Source organism: Callithrix jacchus, chromosome 17 (genome assembly GCF_049354715.1).
Source record: "Callithrix jacchus isolate 240 chromosome 17, calJac240_pri, whole genome shotgun sequence".
Classification (NCBI taxonomy): Eukaryota; Metazoa; Chordata; class Mammalia; order Primates; family Cebidae; genus Callithrix; species Callithrix jacchus.
This window is the reverse complement of record NC_133518.1, coordinates 45,638,720-45,663,469: the sequence shown is the minus strand read 5'-3', so window position 1 is coordinate 45,663,469 and position 24,750 is coordinate 45,638,720. Positions and strand designations below refer to the sequence as shown.

At 38.3% G+C, this 24,750-nt stretch overlaps 1 protein-coding gene across 26 annotated transcripts in view; it reads right to left on the bottom strand.

Moving 5' to 3' along the window:
- Positions 1-24,750, bottom strand: part of PIK3CB (phosphatidylinositol-4,5-bisphosphate 3-kinase catalytic subunit beta) — a 165,884-nt gene that overhangs the window by 54,478 nt on the left and 86,656 nt on the right. For all 26 annotated transcript variants that reach the window (XM_078354111.1, XM_054246992.2, XM_035278411.3 and 23 more), the window contains 2 exons: positions 5,206-5,457; positions 3,076-3,172 (listed from right to left, as the gene is read on the bottom strand). In XM_078354111.1, the coding sequence (XP_078210237.1) occupies positions 3,076-3,172; positions 5,206-5,457 (349 nt within the window). The remainder of the gene's footprint in view (positions 1-3,075; positions 3,173-5,205; positions 5,458-24,750) is intronic.

Sequence of the window (24,750 nt, the reverse complement as noted above, 5' to 3'; positions counted from 1 at the left end):
TCCACCCAACTCAGACTCCCAAATTGCTGTAATTATAGGCTTGAGCAATCACACACAGCCCAGACTCAATTTTCACCTGGATGAAGGCAAGTCTTTCTTTTATCTTATTGTTTTTTAGAGACAGGGTCTTACTATATTGCCCAGGTTAGATGCAAACTCCTGGCTGATCCTCTTGACTCAGGCTCCTGAATAACTGGGACTACAAGTACACACACCACTGCACCTGGCTCAATTCTTATAATTTATATACCTCTAGAAATGATTTCTCAGCAATTAACAGTCTCATACTTCTGCTCTCTAGTACTATTATTCTTTTGTCCCAGCAAATGCAACCTAACTGAAGTCAAATGTAGTATTTTAGCACTTATTAACCCCAAATATAGAGGTAATCCTTTAACCTTGTTCAAAAGAGATCAGAAAAAAAGGCATTCTTTTTCTGTGTGTACAGGGAGACAGAGTCTCACTGTGTTGTCCAGGCTGATCTCAATCTCCTGGCCTCAAGTGATCCTCCTGCCTCAGTCTCCCAAAGCAATGGGATTACACATGTGTGCCACCATATCTGGCCCAAAAGGCATTCATATATACTACGCATGGAGAGTAAAAATTGATATACTCTGTTGGGGAACAATTTGTAATTATAAGAATTACAAATTTATCTATTCTTTGACTCAATAAACCCATCTCTAAGGAATTTATCTCAGATATACACCTGTACATAGCAAGGTTATTCATTATAGTAGCACTGTTTGAATTATCAGAACACAACTCTGCTTTAAAAAAAAAATTTCTCTAACAGTCCAGGCATGGAAGGAAAAAACAGTTCTCTATGCAGATAGCTATGGTGAATAAAGCAAGGAGCAGAATATTATGCAGAATGTGCTGTAAGTACAGGGAGAAAGACAAGTTTGTATTTCCTAATGCATATATAAAGAATTCTGGGAAGTTAGAAAAAAAATAAATAAATGTGATTATATACCTTGTAATGATGACCTAGGGACTCTAGATGATAGATTATTTGTAGTTCCTTTGCTTCTTGTTTGCCCCTACTGGGTTAAATGTGACAGTTCTAGAGCTGACACATGCAGAAATAATTGTGTTGATTTACTATTTTTCATCATACACTTTCTTAGAGATGAAGTTAGATTCATAGTATTATGCCAAGTTAATACCAGCAAAAATTGTAATTTTTACTAAAAGTACTAGTCAAGTTGGTTGGTAATTCTTGAGAACATGTGTGAGTCCAAACTAAGATTTTACAGAAAGTATAGTATTTTGCTGCTGTATTTTCTTGCACTGTGAATGTTTAGTTTCTCATAAGAAATATGTAAAATAGGCTGAAAGCAGTGGCTCATGCCTATAATCCTAGCACCTTGTGGGGCCATGGAGGTGAAAACCACTTGAGCTCAGGCATTCGCGACAACCCTGGGCAACATGACGAAACTCCATCTCTACAAAAAAATACAAAAAAAAAAAAAAAAAAAAAAAATTAGCCGGTTGTGGTGGCATGTGCCTGTAGGCACAGCTACTTGGGGGCTGAGGCGGGAGGCTCACTTGAGCCCAGGAGGTCGAGGCTACAGTGAGCTGTGTTCAAGTCACTACACTCCGGCATGGGTGACAGAGTGAGACCCTGAGTCAAACAAACAAACAAAAAGAAATACATCAAATATACACAGCTCTCCTACATTTGGGGAATAACATAATTAGTGAAAATTATTAGAAGTACATGCTGGAGAGAATAGAAGAATATGGGGACACACATACATACACACACACACACACACACACACACACACAATTAGATTGCAAAGAGTTTATAAATATGTCAGTAAATGATTATCTAAAAATAATTTCTCAGGTGACAACTGCTAATACATGAACATTTTCAAATGTTACTTACAAAGCCATTAATTAAAAAATTCGAATTCAAATTCAAATTAGTTCACAACTTTACTAGATACATTAACAAACTATAAAGACAGGAACAAAGAAAAAGAAAATCACTATTACAATGCAAGATTTACGCTAAAACTTCCAACAGGAAAGCAGTATAGACCAATGGAAAGATCTGAATAGTCTTTCATTCAAATCTTATGTTTGAACCAACTATGTAAGACTAACTTATTTTCTCTGAGCTTCACTTTTCTTATCTGTAAAAACAGAAATAAAACCATCTACTTCATTTGATGAAGGCATTTTGAGTAGTATTTGAGAACTAAAGGCGTGTGGAAGGTGCTCCACTTACCTCAAATTTCAGGCTAAAGCACTAAAGGAAAAGTGTTTTTATTATTTCTCCCACTTTACAGAATGTTCCTTCTACTACTAAAGAAAGCACAATTAGGAGCAATGAAGGTTATTATAAAGAAGACACTATTCCTTAGGATAATTTCTTGGAAAAAAAAAAAAAGCTGAAAGCCACACACATTCATTAAAATAAGAAATCTATTCAGAAATAATCCCCCACTGTGTGCCTGGCAGCACAACTCAAGGAGTCAGAAGTTTAGACTATTTCATTCCTAAATATGGAGATGCATAAGACTTAAAGACAAAGCTACCCATCACAAAACTTAAAAGTTATGTCCCATGGCCATACTAGACAATCTGTAATGAGCTAAATGAATAATTTGTTAATATTAACTTGTTATTAGCAAAATAGTGGTACGTTATTTGTTGGAAGTATGTTTAAAGTACTAACTTGTTAAAATAACCTTTTAAAATACAGGCCACAGTGGCTCATGCCTGTAATCCTAGCACTTTGGGAGGATCACTTGAGGCCAGAAGTTCTGAGACTAGCCTTGGCAATATAGTAAGACCTTGTCTCTACAAAATAAAAGTAAATAATAAAATAAAACATAGGCCAATTTTTAACCAAAAAAATGTTGTAATCTACTCAGAAACAAATCATTTTATGATATTAAAATAATTTGTGTAAATCTGTTTTAAAATAAATAACAATACAAAATAATAGTCTTATTTACTATTAATTGAGAGAATGGTGATTCATAAAGAAATACTAACTAGTCCACATGCCAAAAGTTAGTTACTGTTTAACACTAAGGATAAGAATGTAAATCTTACCTGGAAATGAAGACCAGCTGTGTAATATTATGTCTCCAGTTCTCAATTGTCCTTTAAAGTCAAAAACCATCGTATTTACCCACGCTACAGGATAATGCTGTTGAAAAAGATACCACTGCATAAATATGCTACTAATGAACTTTAAGGTGTAAACATGCACATGCCCTTTGTTTTAATAATGTTAGTTCTAGAACGTTCTAGATGATTTCCAAAATAATCTTCTAAAATGAGAACAAGATATACATAGAAAAATGTTCAATATTTTTATTATGTTTAAGAAGGACCTTAAAACCCAATTAATGTTTCATAATAAAATAGTATATGAATAAAATGGAACATGTACTATACAGCTTTGTGAAAATTAGTTTCTTTTTTTTTTTTTTTTTTTTGAGACAGTCTCACTCTGTCACCTGGGCTGAGTGTGGTGACCTGATCTTGGTTCACTGCATCCTCCGCCTCCCAGGTTCAAGAGATTCTCTTGCTTCAGCCTCCCGAGTGGCTAGAATGACAGGCACCTGCCACCACACCTGGCTAATTTTTGTATTTTAACTAGAGACAGGGTTTTGCCATGTTGGCCAGGTTGGTCTCAAACTCCTGATTTCAGGTGATCCACCCACCTCAGCCTCCCAAAGTGCTGGAATTACAGGTTATGTATGAGCCATCATGCCCAGCCAAAATGAGGAATTTTTAATAATCCAAGAAAATATGTATAATATCAGGATATATGTTTTAAGAGCTTTCAGCCTACATAAATCTCAGTGTGGAAGGAGATAATGTCTCTAGGTATATAATATATGTATTATACATATTTATATTATATATTTTTTATATATATACCTAGAGATAATGTCTCTAGGTATATACACCTACAGAAAATGTCTCTAGGTATATATACCTACAGATAATGTTTCTAGGTATATATATTTATTATAATAAATATATATACCTAGAGACATATATCTCTGAAAAGGAGCCATTGAGCTGATAGGACTTTTTTTTTAAACTGCAATATAACAACTACATACATAGCAGCTGATAGGTCTTTTATACAAACATTTAAATAGATTAATTTTACCATAGTGTATCAAAAGCCTTATAAATAATCAAACACTTTGAGGATAATTCTATATCAGGGATGGAAAAAATACTAAGGAACTAACTGTTCTATGACTTTTTAGTCATTAAAAGTTAATTTTAGGGTTTTTTTTTTTTTGGAGACAGAATCTCACTATGTTACCAAGATTGGTCTCAAACTCTTGTCCTCAAGCCATTCTCCCACCTTGGATTACAGGTGTGATCCACTGTACCAAGCCCAAAAATTATGTTTAGAAGATTATATGATGATAACTAGAGGAAATGCTTATATTCCCATGTTAAGAGTAAAAGAACACAAATTCATATGGATAAAATAGTAACTAGGTTTTAAAACTGTATAAAATAATGACCCTATCCCCGCCAAAAAAGTTTTCAAAAAACCAAGAAAAAAGTGAAACACTTGACTGACAACATGGAAGATGAGAGTATGACAACAGGTCCATTCTCTTATATCCATAATTTCAACATCTGAGAAGCTCTGAAAACTGAAGGTTTGTTCATAGTTCATGGGACAGCAAAAGTGGCCAGAGATGGCAAAAAGCTAATGACAGTCACATTTAGTGTGAGTATTCACATATTTCACTCCAAATATTAACATGCTTGATGACACATTTATGCCCCAGACCCCACAAGATGTTGAGTCAGTTACAATCAATTATCTTTCTAAAATGCACAAAATTCTAAATTCTAAAACATCTGTCACATGAAATTTCAGTTGAAAGACTGCAGAACTGTAAATTTTTCAAATATCATCAATCTTTATATCTTAATTATTACATATGCAATAAAACTTAAAAAATAAATCTGCCAAAAAAATGCATGTTAGAAGGAGCAAGATTACAAAAAAATACATGAATATAAACATAAATGCATGAACATAAAGACATAAACATGGAAATTTCTTACCTTCTTAAAATCAGTTCTTAAGGATCAAAGTTACCTAATATAATTTAACTTACATTACTCAATTATTTCAAACAGTTTTAAAATTATTCCATTATATAAAACAATCATCAGAAGTTAGTATATCATTACCACTTTTCCAGCTTTCCTGATGGTCTGATATTTAGAGGGATTAATAGTTTTCGTTGATTTCTTTGTTTTTGCTTTATCCAAAACTGCATAAACAGCAAAACATAATCGAGCCATTCTTGGTAAGTCACAAGTATTGATATCAAATTCCAGTGGTTCATTCCAAATATGATCATTTTTCCCTGATACCTCAGAGCTTACGACTGTTTTACACAGGAGCTCAGTACCATGAAAAAGACCAGCCCTGACATGAACCTGTAATGAAACAGACAAAAACAAATACAAAATCATAAATACTGTACCACTAAAAATATCCCTCTTTTATCAAATTTGTTTCTACACTAAAAACATCTCTATTTTGGAGAAGGAAGGAACACACTGGAAGAAGAAGCATGCCAAGTTTTAAAAGACTATTTACCTACAGAACCACTAGACTGTAATTAACCACTATATTGATCACTAAAGTGCAGTTAGTCTAATCTGTTTTTCGCTTGCTAAGTAAACAAGCTACAAAACCACGTATTTGTCCAAATGCCAGGGTGCTCAATGGTTTAAACAGGTCTAAAGAAACCAAGACAATAAGTATAAGCATACGATCATATGCTTACCTATTGACTTCATTTACTTGAGGTCTTGTCTTACTCTTCTCTATATGTAGAAAAGAATGAATGGATGTGATGGCTCCAAAGTTTATTTCTACATCTAAATAATTTATGGATTTGTCATACTCACACTAACTCAAGAGATAACAAAAGATTCTATCCGTATCTATGATTATCCTTTGTTTTTCCTTAAAGGCCGGGTCCACAGTGATGCAAGACATGTGTAAGATGTCCTAGACAATTTTACCCATTTGCAGTTCTTAAAAATGCATGACCTAATTATCACCAATTTAAAAGTCAGGGCAAAGTAAAGCTAAAAACAGTAGTACAACACAGAAATCGACCCAGTGATTTACTTTTAAGGTCAAAATACCTTATACCAGTTTATTCAGATGTGATATTAGCACACAAGATTACTCAACAAATATTTACTAAATAAATGAATACATACGTGAAATTGTTTTGTTTTATTTTTTGAGACGGAGTTTCGCTCTTGTTACCTGGGCTGGAGTGCAATGGTGATTTAGGCTCACCGCAACCTCCACCTCCTGGGTTCAGGCAATTCTCCTGCCTCAGCCTCCCGAGTAGCTGGGATTACAGGCGTGCGCCACCATGCCCAGCTAACTTTTTGTATTTTTAGTAGAGACGGGGTTTCACCATGTTGACCAGGATGGTCTCGATCTCTTGACCTCGTGATCCACTCACCTTGGCCTCCCAAAGTGCTGGCATTACAGGCGTGAGCCACCGCGCCCAGCATATGTGGAATTGTTTAGGCTTATCTTTCATTTTTCAAAAGCTTATCAATAAAAGCTTTTTTGGCTAATTAAGAGTTACCACCCCAATTTTTGAAAAGGAAGATAAACACCCAAGAATATCCATATGCTTTTCATCTACAGATATTAAAACAGTAATATAAAATTGCTGATTACATCAGCAATTTAAACTATAAATATTTATAATAATGAGCTTAAAACCTATTAAAATAGGCTGGGCGCTGTGGCTCACTGCTTTAATCCCAGTACTTTGGGAGGCCGAGGCAGGCAGATCACACGGTCAGGAGATCGAGACCATCCTGGCTAATACAGTGAAACCCTGTCTCTACTAAAAATACAAAAAAAATAGCAGGCATGGTGGCAAGAGCCTGTAGTCTCAGCTACTCAGTAGGCTGAAGCAGGAGAATCGCTTGAACCTGGGAGGCAGATATATAACATGATAAATATTCAAGTAACAGGGGTTACAAAGGATACTAAAAGTAGTTGTAGTAAATCCTCAAGTCCCTAGGAATTTACATCTGAACATATCATCTAATTCCCTTCAACTCCAGATAAAGGAGTAATCCTTCTAGTCAAATCTCCTGGTCCCATATAGCTCCAACTTTCCAATTACTGAGATGTTGCTCCTTTGCTCCTCTGCAGTGGAAAAATCTTCCTCTCTAGTAGGCTATAAACCTGTGCAAGTCTCTCTCAAATCAAACTCAAACAAAAATCTACCTTAGAAGCTAATTAATGGTAATCATCCATATTCTTTCTAACACAGTGATAATAGTACCAAGAGCTACTCAGTCACCTCTGTCTCCTACTTTCAATTCATCATGAAGTCTACACTATATAAAAGAAAAAGCTGATTTATGATGTAACCTTACATAAAGAACAGTATAATGCAAAATACTATCAAAATACTAAACAATAGCAAAACACTATCAAAAGCATGGCCAAGTACAGCGGCTCACACCTGTAATCCTAGCACTTTGGGAGGCTGAGGTGGGTGGATCACTTGAGGTCAAGAGTTCAAGACCAGCCTGACCAACATGATGGAAGACCATCTCCACTAAAAATACAAAAATTGGCCAGATATGGTGAACAGCACCTGTAATCCCAGCTACTCAGGAGGCTGAGACAGAAGAATCACTTGAATCCAGGAGGCAGAGGTTGCAGTGATCCAGGATTGCACCACTACACTCAAGCTTGGGCGACAGAACAAGAGTCTGTCTCAAAAAAAACAAAAAGCATGTTCACTTGGTAAACTGTGTGAAGAATACAAATAAAAGTAGTTTAGAGGCTGGGTGCAAGGGCTCATGCCTGTAATCCCAGCACTTTGGGAGGCCGAGGCAGGCAGATCACAAGGTCAACATGGTGAAACCCCATCTCTACTAAAAATACAAAAATTAGGTGTGGTGGCATGTGCCTGTAGTGCCAGCTACTAGGGAGGCTGAGGCAGGAGAATGGCTTGAACCAGGAAGGCGGAGGTTGCAGTGAGCTGAGATTGCGTCATTGTACTCTAGCCTGGTGACAGAGTAAGACTCCGTCTCAAAAAAAAAAAACAGGAGTTTATAGTGGATGGCAGCAATATTGATGATTGTCGTCCCCTTTGATTAAAGGGGGACAAATATTAAAATCAATAATCTTTGATTTTAATTTTATTTTATAATGTTACCTTTAAATATTTTTAAATGTCCCAGAAAGTATCATAAAATGGCTGGATATCTAAATGTAAGACCCTATATATACAGACATAACAGGAAAATGTCCATAGTCAATCCAAAACTCATTAAATGAAAGCATGAATGAAAATAGCGTTTTGTTTTTTTTAACTTTCATTTTAGGTTTGGGGGTACATGTGAAGGTTTGTTACATAGGTAAGCTAGTGTCACAGAGGTTTGTTGTATAGATTATTCCATCATCTAGGTATTAAGCCTAGTACCCAATCGTTACCTCTTCTGTTTTTCTCCCTCCTCCCTACTTCACCCTGAAGTAGACTCCAGCGTCTGCTGCTTCCTTCGTGTTCATAAGCTCCCATCATTTAGCTTCCTTATAAGTGAGAACATGTGGCATTTTGTTTTCTGTTCCTGCATTAGTTTGCTAAGGATAACAGCCACCAGCTCCGGGTTCCCTAAAAGATATGACCTCATTCTTTTTTATGACTCCACAGTACTCCATGGTGAAAATGTAACACATTTTCTTTATCCAATCTGTCTGATGGACATTTAGATGAATTCCAAGTCTGCTACTGTGAATAGTGCTGCAATGAACATTCTCATGCATGTGTCTTTACGGTAGAATGATTTATATTCCTCTGGGTAGGTACCCAGTGATGGGATTGCTGGGTCAAATGGTAGTTCAGCTTTTAGTTCTTTCAGAAACTGCCATACTGCATTTAAAAATGGTTGAACTAGGCCAGGCGCGGTGGCTCACGCCTGTAATCCCAGCACTTTGGGAGGCCGAGGCGGGTGGATCACGAGGTCAAGAGATCGAGACCATCCTGGTCAACAAGGTGAAACCCCGTCTCTACTAAAAATACAAAAAATTAGCTGGGCATGATGGCGCGTGCCTGTAATCCCAGCTACTCAGGAGTCTAAGGCAGGAGAATTGCCTGAACCCAGGAAGCGGAGGTTGCGGTGAGCTGAGAACGCACCATTGCATTCCAGCCTGGGTAACAACAGCGAAACTCCGTCTCAAAAAAAAAAAAAGGTTGAACTAATTTGCATTCCCACCAACACTGTATAAGTGTTCCCTTTTTTCTACAACCTCACCAGCATCTCTTATTTTTTGACTTTTTAATAATAGCCATTCTGACTGGTGTGAGATGGTATCTCACTGTGGTTTTGATTTGCATTGCTCTAATGATCAGTGATAGTGAGTTTTTCATATGCTTGTTGGCTGCATATATGTCTTTTTTTTTTTTTAGATAAGAGTCTCGCTCTGTCGCCAGGCTGAAGTAGAGTGATGCAATCTTGGCTCACTGCAACCTCTGCCTCTCGGGTTCAAACAATTCTCCTGCCTTAATCTCCCAAGTAGCTGTGACTACAGGCACATGCCACCATGCCCAGATAATTTTTGTATTTTTGGTAGAGACAGAGTTTCACCAGGTTGGCCAGGATGGTGTTGCGCTCTTGATCTCATGATCTGCCTGCCTCAGCCTCCCAAAGTGCTGGGATTACAGGCATGAGCCGCCATACCCGGCCGTATGTCTTCTTTTGAAAAGTGTCTGTTCATGTCCTTTGCCCACTTTTAATGGTTTTTTTTCTTGTACATTTATTTAAGTTCCTTATAGATGAAGGCTATTAGACCTTTGTCACATGCATAGTTTGCAAATATTTTCTCTCATACTGTAGGCTGTTTACACTGTTGATAGTTTCTTTGGCTTTGCAGAAGCTTCTAAGTTTAATTAGATCCCACTTGTCAATTTTTGCTTTTGTTGTGATTGCTTTTGGTGTCTTTGTCATAAAATTTTTGCCCATTCCTAAGTGCAGGATGGTATTGCCTAGTTTGTCTTCCAAAGTTTTTGTAGTTTGAGGTTTTTACATTTAAAGTAAATGTAAATGTACATTTACATTAAGTGTTTAATCCACCTTGAGTTGACTCTTGTTTATGGTGTAAGCAAGGGGTCCAGCTTCAATCATCTACTGTTGGCTTGCCATTTATCCCAGCACCATTTATTGAATAGGGATTCTTTTCCCCACTGCTTGTTTTTGTCAACTTTGTGAGAAGTTGGTCATAGGTGTGCAGCCTTCTGGGCTCTTATTCTGTTCCATTGTTCTATGTGCCTATTTTTGTATTACGTATTGTTTTTTAAAGCAACCATTTGGGTTTTTCCCCCTTTTGAAGGAGGCAGTTTGAGGATTAAGTAGCCACACCCTTAAGGAATCTTTCTTTAAGTCCATGTCTCTGAACTACTTTAAATGGTATTTTCCTGTGTTCCCAGAAATCAGTCCAAAAGCCTGGGGACTTTCGTTTTTAGTTTCTAAGACTATGAACTAAGGAAAATTACAAAGTAAGATTTATACAACAGCACTTCTAGGAAATCTTTATATCTACCTTATATGCTATATGCAAAGTATCTAAGTTATGAGAAACTTACATTACCATGGTTTTTTTTTTTTTGAGATGAGGTGTCACTCTGTCACCCAGGCTGGAGTGCAGTGGCATGATCTCGGCTAACTGCAATCTCTACCTCCTGGGTTCAAGTAATCCTCCCACCTCAGCTTTCCGAGTAGCTGGGATTACAGGTGCACACCACCATGCCAGGCTAACTTTTGTATTTTAGTAGAGACAGGGTTTCACCATGTTGGCCAGGCTGGTCTCAAACTCCTGGCCTCAGTGATGGGATTACAGGCATGAGCCACCACGCACCCGGGCTAGCACAGTACTTTTAACAGCTAAAATAGAACACTAGATAGAATAGGAAAAAGTGAAGGTATATTAAGACATACTTCACTTTTTATATTCCTAATTACTTTATTTCTCTAAATAAAAGTTTAGTTGTCTGTAAGATTCATACAACAATTATTTTCTCCTGAGCAATTAAAAAACAGCCCTACCATCAATGTCTGTAACAGCTCTGTATTATCTCCAGAAAAGTCTTTTATTTTTTTTTTTTCTGAACTTTCACTCTTGTTGCCCAGGCTGGAGTGCAATGGCACAATCTCAACTCACCGCAACCTCCGGCCTCCCGAGTTCAAGTGATTCTCCTGCCTCAGCCTCCCAAGTAGCTGGGATTACAGGCACCTACCACCATGCCCGGCTAATTTTTTATTTATTTTATTTATTTTTATTTTTTAGTAGAGATGGGGTTTCTCCATGTTGGTCAGGCTGGTCTCAAACTCCCAACCTCAGGTGATCCACCCACCTCGGCTGCCCAAAGTGCTGGGATTACATGCATGAGCCACCTCGCCCAAACAAGAAGTCTTTCAAGGCTGAAAAAATAATCCATTTCACAGCTTTAAACACATTATCAAAAATTTTGTATGACATTATATACTCAACATTTAAACTAAATTCATATAAACTCCCAATCTGCTCTGCAAACACTGCTCTGCAAAAAAAAAGAGGGTGGGGGGAAGAAACGTGTATGTACAGCGTGGATATAGAAAATGAGACTGAAGAAATATCTAGGCTAGAAAAAAAAGCTTGGGAATCAGGCAAAGGTGGTGTACTTTTTCAAGTTTCTGACAAGGAAAATACCAGTAATTGCTTTCCAAGATCTGAAGATGACTGAGAAGAAAATCACTAAGAGGTCATGATGCAGGGTCTACATGCCTGAGGCAAACAACCCAGTGACTTCTGAGTTCCTCGACCTCAAAATCTCCAACTGGGTACTTTTCTCCTTCCCTTCAGCCACACAATCCCACAATCCCACCCTGAATTTGACTTCAGCACACCTTAGCACCTACAAATTATTAATTACTACATCCCAGTTTCCAACCACTTCCCACCCCAATTCCAACTCACTCCTATTAATACGTTCCCACAGGAAAACTGTAGCCCTCATTAAGACCTCTATTTTAACAACCAGCACCTCTTTCTCCACTTCTCTAATAGCTTTGTCTGCCTTCACTCTCACCAGAATTATCTGCAAGTGCAGATAATTTTGAAATCCCATTACACTCATCTGGAAGTCTGTATTCTGGATAAACCTAATCGCCTGCCTCTTCTCCATGCCAAATGTTTTCAGGCAGACCAGCACCATGACTGATCATTTTCAAACGTAAAATTACTATTTCAGGCCAGGTGAGATGGCTTACACCTGTAATCCTTGGGAAGTCAAGGCAGGAAGATCCCTTGAGCACAGAAAGACCAGCCTGGGCAACATGGTGAAAACCCATCTCTATAAAAAAATACAAAAATTAGTCAGGTGTGGGGACATGCATCTGTAGTCCTAGCTACTCAGGAGGCTGAGGTGGGAGGATCACTTGAGCCCAAGAGGCAGAGGTTGCAGTGAGCAGAGACTGTGTCACTGAATCTCCAGCCTGGGTGACAGAGCAAGATCCTGCCTCATTCAGAAAGAAAGAAGAAAAGAAAGAAAAAACGATTTCATCACACAAGATTTCTTTTGACTGCTCAAAACTTTTATTACCATTTACTCTCCAGAGAGATAATCAGCCTGCTAACTACAAAAATATTTTAGGAAAATGAAAGTGATTTCATAGGCAACTAACACTCCACACATCTTCATGAAAAGTGAGTGAGGAAGCAGTGCTGTCTATTCACACATGGTTTCTGCTTAGGAACTTCATGTTCTTAGATGATTTTTTTTTGAGATGAAGTTTTGCTCGTTACCCAGGCTGCAGTGCAATGGTGTGATCTCAGCTCACTGCAACCTCCATCTCCCGGGTTCAAGCATTTCTCCAGCCTCAGCCTCCCGAGTTAGCTGGGATTACAAGCACCTGCCACCAGGCATGGCTAATTTTTTGTACTTTTAGTAGAGATAAGGTTTCACCATGTTAGCCAGGCTGGTCTTCAACTCCTGACCTCAGGTGATCCACCCGCCCCACCTTCCCAAAATGCTGGGATTATAGGCATGAGCCACAGCGCCCAGCCAAGATGGTTTTAATGTTACTCTAGGCTCAGTTGATGTTTGCATATGCGCACACACACATGTATGTGTATATACATATATAAACACACACATACTTTGATCTTCATTTGACCTTAAATGAACACAACAAAGTCTCCACTGCCTAAACTTTCCCAAATCCAGTTTTGAAAAAAAAAATGCATACAGAATTTCCTGAAAAGCACACAATATTTATTTTTTTAGGAAGTCCAAATATTATTATTCAACTAAAGACAAACCTCAGGCCTGTAATACCAGCACTTTGTAAGGCTGAGGTGGGTGATCACCTGAGGTCCGAAGTTCGAGACCAGCCTGACCAACATGGTGAAACCCCATCTCTAATAAAAATGCAAAATTAGCCTGGTGTGGTGGCACATGCCTGTAATCCCAGCTACTCGGGAGGCTGAGGCAGGAGAATCACTTGAACCCGCCTGGGAAGTGGAGGTTGAGATGAGCCGAGATCGCACCATTGCACTGCAGTCTGGGCAGTAAGAGCGAAACTCCATCCCAAAAAAAAAAAAAAAAAAAAAGATAAACCATCAAATGGCTGAATACAGCCCTAAGATTGAATTGGTTTGGTCTCCTCTAGAATGACTTTTTCCATATTACACTTTCAATATTATATTTTATTTCTACTTGGTGAAAGACATTATAAGAGAGATGTGAAGTATTATTTTACCTACTATAATATGATGTTGTCAGGGGTGTTGGTGCTCACTACATTACCCACTGTGTCTCCTTCATAAGGATTCCCTAAGCATATCTCTCTCAATTTATGGTACCAGAATATGCTACAAACCCATAAATAACCAGTTTATCTTATGTGATTCTGAGCATTGTAACTGATCATGTTTTCTCTTTGTCTTGTCCACTAGGTATAGGGCAAGCAGACAGCCAAATATGTAGCCCACATTAAGCAATTAATTACACAGGATCTTATTATTATACACATACCTACTGGGAATCTTACTACTGGGGCTTTTTTTCCCTTACTTCTTGTCAATTAACTATCCTCTTTTTTTTTTTTTAAGTCAAAACTGTGTATATTATATGTGTTATGTAAGAGAGACACAGAGAGAGAGAGAGAGAGAGAGAGAGAGAGAGACTGTGAGACAGTGTAAGCTCACCTCAAGTAATTGTGAAATGAAATTTGGTAAATCATAAATTAAAAAAAATACATAAAATATATTTTGCATCTGTTGTATGGGAGGTTATAAGATAAGAATATCAGGATAAAAATGGTATGCAATTCTTACTCTTGATTTTTCATGAATTTGTCATCTTTTTAATATGGAATTTAAATATAGTTTATTCAGAAAATTATGAGTTTTACAAATGATTATTTTTTATTTTTTATTTTTTTTGAGATGGAGTTTTACTCTTGCAACCCAGATTTTTTCAATGTTCTGGTGACAAAGGCAATGAGAAATAAAGACAAATAAGTACCTACCATATAATAAAGGCTCAATAAATGTTAGCTAGTATTTAAAAACAAAACAGAACGCTAGTTGTAACTGCATCCAAAAACAAGTGGCAAAACTCAGGTATAGGGAATGAAGTAGAATTAGGGATGAGAGGGTTATAAAAGTTCAAAAAAAAAAAAAAAAAACCCCATCAATTATAATGATCCCAAAATAAGTCCCATACCAGCTGTGAACAGCCACAATAAAAATGTAATCTGGGAAAGGATAACAACAAAGAACTAGTCTAACTTGAGCATGGTGAGAAAAAAAAGAAGACCCTGCACATTCTGAAAAACTTTGTTGAAAATAATAATCATTATTTAATAGTCAAAGTATGATTTATTTAAGGCCAAGTCATTAAGATCAGTTCTGGTTGAGAAATCTCTGGGTAATTTACTAAAATTATCAAAGTTGACAAATGGTTAAAAAGAACAGTAGAAAAAAAGAACCAACTTTATAACGATAATTTCCTTCTCTGAATTTAGAATCTCCCATTTAAAAAAAAAAGGATAAAAAGTTTTTGTTTTCAGAAAAAGCAGTAACAAAATCCATTCTCTAAATCTGTATCACATGAAATTGTGTAAAAATTATCCTATTTCCTGAAGCTTGATCTCGGTCATCTTCAATCCTTTGAGAAGTAAAGAATTTTAAAGTATAATTAATCATGCTTTAAAACCAGGCACAGTGGCTCACGCCTGTAATCCCAACGCTTTGGGAGGTCGAAGTGGGAGTATCGCTTGAGCTCAGGAGTTCGAGACCAGCCTGGGCAACATGGTGAAATCTCCTCTCTACTCAAAATTCAAAAAAAATAGGCTGGCGAGGTGGCTCACATCTGTAATCTCAGCATTTCCAGAGGCCAAGACAGGCGGATCACAAGGTCAGGAGATCAAGACCGTCCCAGCCAACGTGGTGAAACCCCTTCTCTACTAAAAATACAAATGGGCATGGGGGCACACGCCTGTAGTCCCTGCTACTCGAGAGGCTGAAGCAGGAGAATTGCTTGTACCCAGGAGGCAGAGATGGCAGTGAGCCAAGATTGTGCCACTGCAATACAGCCTGGGTGACAATGTGAAACTCCATCTCAAAAAAAAAGTTGATGTGGTGGTGCACACCTATGGTCCCAGCTACTGAGGAGGCTGAGGTGGGAGGATCCCTTGAGCCTTGGGGCTGGAGCCTGCGGTGAGCCGGGATGCGTCACTGCAAACCAGCCTGAGTGACAGAGTGAGACCCTGTCTCAAAACTAAAAAAAAGTATAACCATGCTTTATATAGTTACATGTTTTGTTATCCAATTTTAATAAACTTTCATGGAAACACTTTTTCACAAGCCCTAGAACATTACGAGAGCAAGAGAAGTCAGGCTTTGTCATGCAAAGGACTTGCCACTGTGCTACAGCAGGGAAATGCCAAGCCAACACACAGGCTGCATTCCTATACTCACCAATTAAAAATGTTCTGTGTTGAATAATATATGATTTTTTTTTCATATCAACACTTTAATTTCCTTCTTGTTCCACAATATGGCCAAAATCCACTACATTTTTGCCCTTAGATATTAGACACAAAAAAAGATCAGTAGCATGAATAGATGGAAATTCCCATATTTTGGGAATTTCCCAGCCTTGATCATTTGTAAAAAGGAAAAACTGTCTCTTCTACCTTCATACACTTCAGACACCAAATGTGTGAGGGTTTTTCCTACACCAACCCATTCTCCAACTCTCTGGACACCAATTTGGTATCCTACAATTCAATTTTGACACTAACTACCTGGACTTAGAGCAGATGTTACCAGGTTACGGGATTAGTTCCTTAAGACTGACTTCCACTTCAGATGACAACTGCAAATCCCAGGTTATTGTCTGTACTGCCGATCAATCGAGACAGTACAGTTCCCACAAATGCCCTCCTCAGGTTCAATCTGGTCTAATGGCACACAAAACTCAGGGAAACACATTTATCCATTTATTATAAAGGATATTACAAATAATAGAAACAAATAGCCAGATGAAAAGGAACACACGTGTACTTCAAGGTCCAGAAGGATCCCAAGTGCAGGAGCTTGTCCCCATGAAATTTGGCTGCATGATCCTCTCAGCATATGGATATATTCACCAACCCAGAAGCTCTGCAAACCCCATTATTTAGGATTTTTATGGAGGCTCCATTAAGTAGGTATGGTTATTAAATCTTTGGCTGCTGCTGATTAAGTTGGCCTCTAGCCTCCCTTCCTACTCCTGTCCCGGTGTGCAGCTGAAAGTTCCAATCCTCTATTCACCTGGTTGGTTTCTCTGGCAACCAGCTCCATCCTGCAGCTATCTAGGGGCTTTAAGTCTTATTCAACTTGTCGGCATACAAAAAGACACTCCTATCATTACCCAGATCTTGAAAGCTCTTTTGTCAGGACACAGAGACTAGATCAAACATTATAATAATAGATGCTCCTATCACTCAGGAAATGACAAGGGACTTAAAGGAGCTCTCTGATTAACGCCAGGTCAGAGACCAAATATATATTCTTTATTACATCACAATTTTAAAAAGGTAGCTTTGTTCTGACTTATGAGAATACTGTGTGACCTTAAACTAAGGATAAGATGTTAGAGACGGTTACATTAAAATGTATTCAATCATTGCATAAATATTTATTTAGTGTTTCAGGCACTGAAATAAGATAGAGTAAGATACAGGGAAGGTGTGGGAGGGTAGAGGATAGGGGTGTGAGGATTGAAAATTTACTTACTGGGTATAGTGTCACTATTTGGGTGACGGATACACTAAAAACCCAGACTTCACTATTATGCAACATATGCATGTAAGAAATCTGCATTTACACTCCCTAAATATATTTTTTTAAATGTTTAAAATTAAAGATACAATTTCCTTGGGTTATATATTTTAACAAATTAGGAGTCCTGAGATCTATATAACTAGGCTATGAGGTATTATGATATATGACTAATACATGTGAATACAGGATATGTCTGGACTTGTATTTCTCTTGGGCTTCTTGAATTTGTGTTTTTGTCTTTTGCTGACTTTGTCAATAATCTAGTTTCCTGTGGTTATTTCCTTAAGTAGTCTTTTTGAACTGTATACTCTTTCTCTTTTTTCTCAAAGTCAGACTGCACAAATGTTAGACTTTCTAGCATTTTCTCATAGGTTACTGGGGCTCTGTTGAATTTTTCTCCCGTTTTTCTCTCTATTGTTCAAACTGGAAAATTTGTATTGATGAATCCTTAAGGTCACTGACTCTCTCCTTTCTCATTACCACTCTGCTATTGGGTCCATTTAGTGTATTTTAAAATTTCAGTTATTATATTTTTTAGCCTAAATTTTCCATTTGATTCCTCCTTATATCTTCTATTTAATGGCTGAAACTTTCTCCCTTTTCAGTCCCTTCTATTGTATTTGCCCTAGTTGTTACAGTATTTTCATAACTGCTTTAATGTCTTTGTGAGATAATTCCAACATCTGTGTCATCTCGGTACTGACATCTACTGAACTATCATTGTCCACACAACTTCACATTTTCCTCATTGTTTATGTGTCAACTAATTTTGAATTGTGTTCCAGATAATTTGACTATTATGAGACACTGGGTCTTGTTTATATTCTATGGAGAATGCTGATATTTTTGTTTTAGGGGACCACAGTTAGGTTCAAAAGTTGCAAGTTTCCATGAGCCTTCTGTGAGCTGCAATTCCAATACCAGTTCAGTTTTCGAGTCTTCTTGCAGGGCTATTTGCATCTGTCCTATGTGTGTACTACACATTAACCACTCTGAGACTTGGGTAATGGAATATGCCACTGTTCAGTTCTCAAAGTATGTAGACTGTTAAGAGCAGATCCTCATATGTACAGCTCAGGAATAAGCTTATAAGCACAACTAACTTTAAGAGGTTGCTTCCTGAGCTTATCTACTCTGCAGTGTTCCAAGTATTTTTTTAGTAGGCCGGAGCTTCCCTTTTCTTGGTATCCAACCAGAAAGCTGAGACTTTACTGACCCACATTCCTGCAACTATACTAAATACTGGGGTGGGGGTGGGGGTAAAGGAAGGGGAGACTTACTTCATTTTCTTGCTATTACAACTCCTATAATTGAAGCAGACATTCAACTCTGAGTCTTAGGCTCTACCTGTCCCTACTACTCCTGCCACTGCCCTGCTACCACTGTTGCTATTGCCACAGTACTGTTCAGAGACTGAGGCAACTCAGAAGAGAGAAAAGAAACAAAAAGAGGAGAAAAAGAGGTGGGATTCATACTTTTTTTTTTTTAAGGAGTCCCACTCTTTTTTTTTTTGTGCCCAGGCTGGAGTCCAGTGGCACAATCTCAGCTCACTGCAACCTCCGACTTCTGGGTTCAAGCAATTCTCCTGCCTCAGCCTCCCGAGTAGAGTAGCTGGGCTTACAGGTGCCCCCCACCATGTCTGGCTAATTTTTTATGTGTTTTTAGTAGAGATGGGGTTTCCCCATGTTGGCCAGGCTGGTCTTGAACTCCTGACCTCAGGTGATCCAAGCCACCTTGGCCTCCCAAAGTGCTGGGAGCCAAGGTGGGTTGGATCACCTTATGAGCCACCACACCCAGGGGCAATTCATACTTTCTCTGAAAGTTAGAAGACCCTTTTCCTACTAGAGCTATAAATAGTTACAAATAATGCCATCTTACAGATTTTAGGCAACATTGAGTTCAGGCTTCTGCCGAATATTAATTAAGATGTATACATGAAAGATAAAAACACCACAAGGCTAGTCAGGCTCAGTGGCTCATGCCTGAAATCCCAGCACTTTGGGAGGCTGAGGCAGAAGGATCACTTGAGCCCAGCAGTTCAAGACCAACCTGGACAACACAGTGAAATCTCGTCTCTACAAAAAGTGGAAAAAAAAAAAAAAAAATAGCTGGGTGTGGTGGTGCATGCCTGTAATCCCAGCTACACAGGAGTCTAAGGCAGGAGAGTCTCTTGAGCCCAGGAAGTCAAGGTTGCAGTGAGCCATTTATGCCACTGCACTCCAAACTGCGTGACTGAGCAAGACTCTGCCTTTAAAAAATACAAAAATCAAAGAGTCCCACAAGGCCAAGGAAAGATTGACCAGGAAGCTATATGCTACAGAATTCCAAGCAGTCCCACAGAGATGAAAGATGTTCAAGTGCCAGGCAGGCATAGTGATGAGTCAACCCTGAACACGAGATTTTCGTTATAGAGTCATGTGTCCTGTATGATCTCTCAGACTGCAAATACGATGGATTAGATGCCTATGATTGGGTTGTACTATATGACATTGACAGCTTTAAGAAGGGCAGATAATCCTCAGTGAGCCTGACTTTCTGGCTGAATGCTTAAGAATGACTAAGCAATTCCTAGCAAGAGTCAAAGCATGAGAAATTTGATGTGTGAGAAATCCTCCATATTCAAAAGTTAGAGAGGGTCACAGGGCAAGGATCTGAGAGCTGCCTCTAGTTGCAGAGAGAAGACCCCAGCCAACAGCCTGCAGGGAATTGGAGACCTCAGACCTACAATCTCATGGAACAGAAAAGGGCCAACAACTTGAATCAGTCTGGAAGCAAATTCTTTCAGTCTTCAAAAAGGAGTGCAGCCAAACTAACACCTAGATTTCAGCTTTGTAAGACTATATAAGCAGAACCTAGCTACTCCATGCCTGCTGAGCTAATAAGTAAATGTTGTTTTAAGCTGCTAAGTTTATGGCACTTTTGTTATCCAGCAACAGAAAACTAATATAAGGGGCTATTATGAACTTTATGCCAATAAACAATAAAAAAACAAATTCTCTGAAAGACAAAAATTACCAAAACTGACACAAAGAAACAGAAAATCTACCTATATGTCCTTTAAATAAATTCTAAATTTCTTTTCTTCTTTTTTGAGATGGAGTTTCACTGTTGTTGCCCAGCCTGGAGTTCAATGGCATGCCCTCAGCTCACTGCAACCTCCGCCTCCCAAGTTCAAGCGATCCTCCTGCCTCGGCCTCCCAGTCAACTGCAATTACAGGAATTTGCCACCACACCCAGTTAATTTTGTATTTTTAGTAGAGACAGGGTTTCACCACATTAGTCAGGCTGGTCTCCAACTCATGGCCTCATGTTATCCACCCGTCTTGGCCTCCCCAAAGTGCTGGGATTACAGGCATGAGACACTGCGTCTGGCCCTAAATTAAATTTCTAATTAAAAACTTTCCCACAAAGAAAACTCAAGGCTCAGAGGGCATGGAGTAAGTTCTATCAAATATTTAAGAAAGAAATAATACCAATCCCATGTAAACTTGTCCAGAAAATAAAGCAGGGGAAGGCTTCTCAACTCATTATAAGACCAACATTATCCTAATACCAAAATCAAAGAAAGACATTACAAGTCAAGTATACACCAATATTCCTCAATTTTCCTTATGAGCATAGACAATAAAATCCATAACGAAATATTAAAAAATCAAATTTAATAATGTATTAAAGAGCTAACACATGTTGATCGAGTGGACATTATTTCAGAATAGTAAGGTTGATTTCAACTTTTGAAAACCAATGGATTAAAATTTACAAATCAAATGATCATCTCAAAAAATGCAGAAAAAGTAATCAACTTTTTCTTAAAGGATAAAACTTTTCGGCAAACTAGGAAGAAAATAAATTTCTTAAACAAGAGACGTCTATGAATAAGAGGCATCTATGAAAAAAACTACAACTAATGTTATACTTAAAGTTGAAAGACTGAATGAATGCTGTCCTTTAAGATTAAGAACAAAATCAGTATGTCAGGCCGGGTGCAGTAGCTCAATCCTGTAATCCTAGCATTTGGCAGGTCTAGTTGGGTGAATCACCTGAGGTCAGGAGTTTGAGACCAGCCTGGCCAACACGGTGAAACCTCATCTCTACTAAAAATACAAAAATTAGCTGGGTGTGGTGGCAGGTGCCTGTAATCCCAGCTACTCAGGACATTGAGGCACAAAAATCACTTCAACCCAGGAGGTGGAGGTTGCAGTGAGCCAAGATTGAGCTACGGCACTCCAGTCTGAGCGACAGAGTGAGACTCTGCCTGGGGGGAGTCTACTGTAATAGTTTATTTTATGTGTCAACTTGATTAGGTCACAGGGTGCCCTGATATTTGGTCAAACATTTTTCTGGGTGTTACTAATGAGATATTTGCTCAAACATTATTCTGGGTGATTTTGGATGTGACTGACATTTTAATCAGTAGCCCACCTCCCTAATGTGGGCTAGCCTCATTCAATTGGCTGAATACCTGAAGATAAACAAAGACTATCCTCTCCAAGTAACAGAGAATTCTTCTTACTTGACTGTCTTCTAGCTGGGACATTGGCTTTTTTTCCTGACTTGGGACTCTTAAATGAAACATCAGCTCTTCCTGGGTGTCAAGTCTACCAGGTTTCAGATACGAACTACACCACTGACATTCTTGGTTCTCAGGCTTTCAGATTCAGACTAGAATGCAACCACTGGCTCTCTTGGGTCTCCAGCTGCCCACCTCCATAATCACGTAAATCAATTTCTTATAACAAATCTTTTATAATTTTTCCTTATTTATAAGTGATATACAGATATAGATATACATATTATATCCTATTGCCTCTGTTTCTCTGGAGAACCCAGGGTAATCAATTTACTCTTATCACTTCTATTTAAAATTGTACTGGGAGTCTTAGCCAGTGCATAAAGGAAAGAAAAAAAATTCGAAAGAAAGATGTAAAGCAGCCACCTTTCTTCAGATTTCGCTTTAACATTCTACTGGAGCTCCTAACCTATGTAACAAGGTATATCTACAGGAAAATCATGTCATAATTACATTTAATGTACTCAAATTCAACTATATAATCCTGCTGGGCAGAAGAAAGACAAAGAGAACTATAGGCTGGGCGCAGTGGCTCGTGCCTGTAATCCCAGCACTTTGGGAGGCCAAGGCAGGTGAATTACAAGGTCAGGAGTTTGAGACTAGCCTGGCCAATATGGTAAAACCTTAGCTTTACTAAAAATACAAAACTCAGCCAGGTGTGATGGCACACGCCTGAAGACCCAGCTACTCGGAGGCTGAGGCAGAAGAATCATTTGAACCCGTGAGGCGGAGGCTGCAGCAAGCCAAGATAGTGCCAATGCACTCTGGCCTGAGCGACAAAATGAGGCTCTGTCGCAAAAAAAAAAAAAAAAAAAGAAAGAAAGAAAGAAAGAAAAAATAACTACAGTGCTAGGTAGGGTGAAGTGAGGTACACACATTAAATACTACTGGCATTAAGGCCGCTAATCCTCTCTATGAACATAGCAACTGCAAACAATAGAATCAATCAAGCTTGATAGCTGACAGAAGTGGCAAACATATGGACATAAAATGTCAATGACTTTATTAGGTTTCTGACAACTGACAAAGAAATAATGCATAATGCTTGAGAAAAATAAAGCATGAATGAAGGCTTCTTGGACATTCTTTAGGAAGAAATTAAATAAAGGGCTGCAGAGAAATACCAACCATAAAAAAATTAAAGAACTGATAAATTATCTATGGAAGACAAATATGATAAGCTGGCAAATTAGAAGAACAAATAGATATTCCCATATGTTACTAGATTCTATATCTATACATACAAGTTACTAAATAAAACCATATATATATAAAATATTCCAGAAAACTTGAGGGTAGATTTGACTCCATGTGATTTTTGCCTTTAAAAATGAAATCCTGGCCGGGCGCAGTGGCTCACACCTATAATCCCAGCACTTTGGGAGGCCGAGGCGGGTGGATCACGAAGTCAATAGATAGAGACCATCCTGGTCAACAAGGTGAAACACCGTCTCTACTAAAAATACAAAAATTAGCTGGGCATGGTGGTGCGCACCTGTAGTCCCAGCTACTCAGGAGGCTGAGGCAGGAGAACTGCTTGAATCCAGAGGTGGAGGTTGTGGTGAGCCGAGATCGTGCCATTGCACTCCAGTCTGGGTAACAAAAGCGAAATTCCATCTCAAAAAAAAAAAAAGAAGAAGAAATCCTGGTCTGGCATGGTGGCTTGTGCCTACATCCCAGTGCTTTGAAAGGCCAAAGCAAGAGACTTCCTTGAGGCCAAGAGTTCAAGACAAGCCCTGGCAACACAGCAAGATCTCATCGCTATAAAACTAGAAATAAAAATAAAAATTTGCCATAAGTGATGGTGTGTACCTGTAGTCCTAGCTACTTGGGAGGCTGAGGTAGGAGGATCACTTGAGACCAGGACTGAGCTATGATCATGCCACTGCACTACTGAGGGTGACATAGAAATACACTGTCTCTAAATAAATTTTGTTAAAAAAAAAAAACCTGAAGGAAGTCTATTTACTAATCCAGAGGACTGTCCAATATGTATTATAAAGTGAATAAATCAAGTTATAGAACAATGTATATAGTATTATCCCTTTTGTCAACAAACCAATTGACAAATCACAGAAATAAACACAACCAAAACCTCTTTAATTCCCATATCATAGGGGAGTTTATATATTTAAACATTCACAAAGCTTGTTAACTTTGAATCCCTTATGATGGTAAGGAGACACCAGTACACCTTTTTTCTTAATCATGTTTGCACTTTTTCTTTTCCTTTCTTTTTTTTCGGGGCGGGGGGGAGGGAACACTAGGTATCGCTCTGTCACGGGGGTGGAATGCAATGGCACAATCTCAGTTCAGGGCAGCCTCGACTTCCCAGGCTTCAGCGATTCTCCCACCTCAGCCTTTCTCATAGCTGGGACTACAGGTATATGCCAACACATCCAGCTAAGTTTTGTATTTTTTTGTAGAGTTGGGGTTTTCCTATGTTGCCTAGGCTGGTCTCAAACTCCTGGACTCAAGTGATCTGCCCACCTCCCAAAGTGCTAGGATTACAAGTGTGAGCCACCACACCCAGCCTGTTTGCATTTTTTCATTTTTTGCACAAATTAGTCATGTTATAATTTTGCAATTGAAAAACTTAAATTAAAAACAGGATTATCACTAAAATAGAAAATAGAAGTTAATCGGCCATAAATACACTCATTAAAAAGAAAAATCTAGTTGAAAATATAAAAGCAAAGCCTTTATTTTAATGATAGGTACTCAAAGAATCTTCTTCTAAAACTGTATATATTTAAGGTATACAACATGATGTTTTAATATAGAGTGAAGT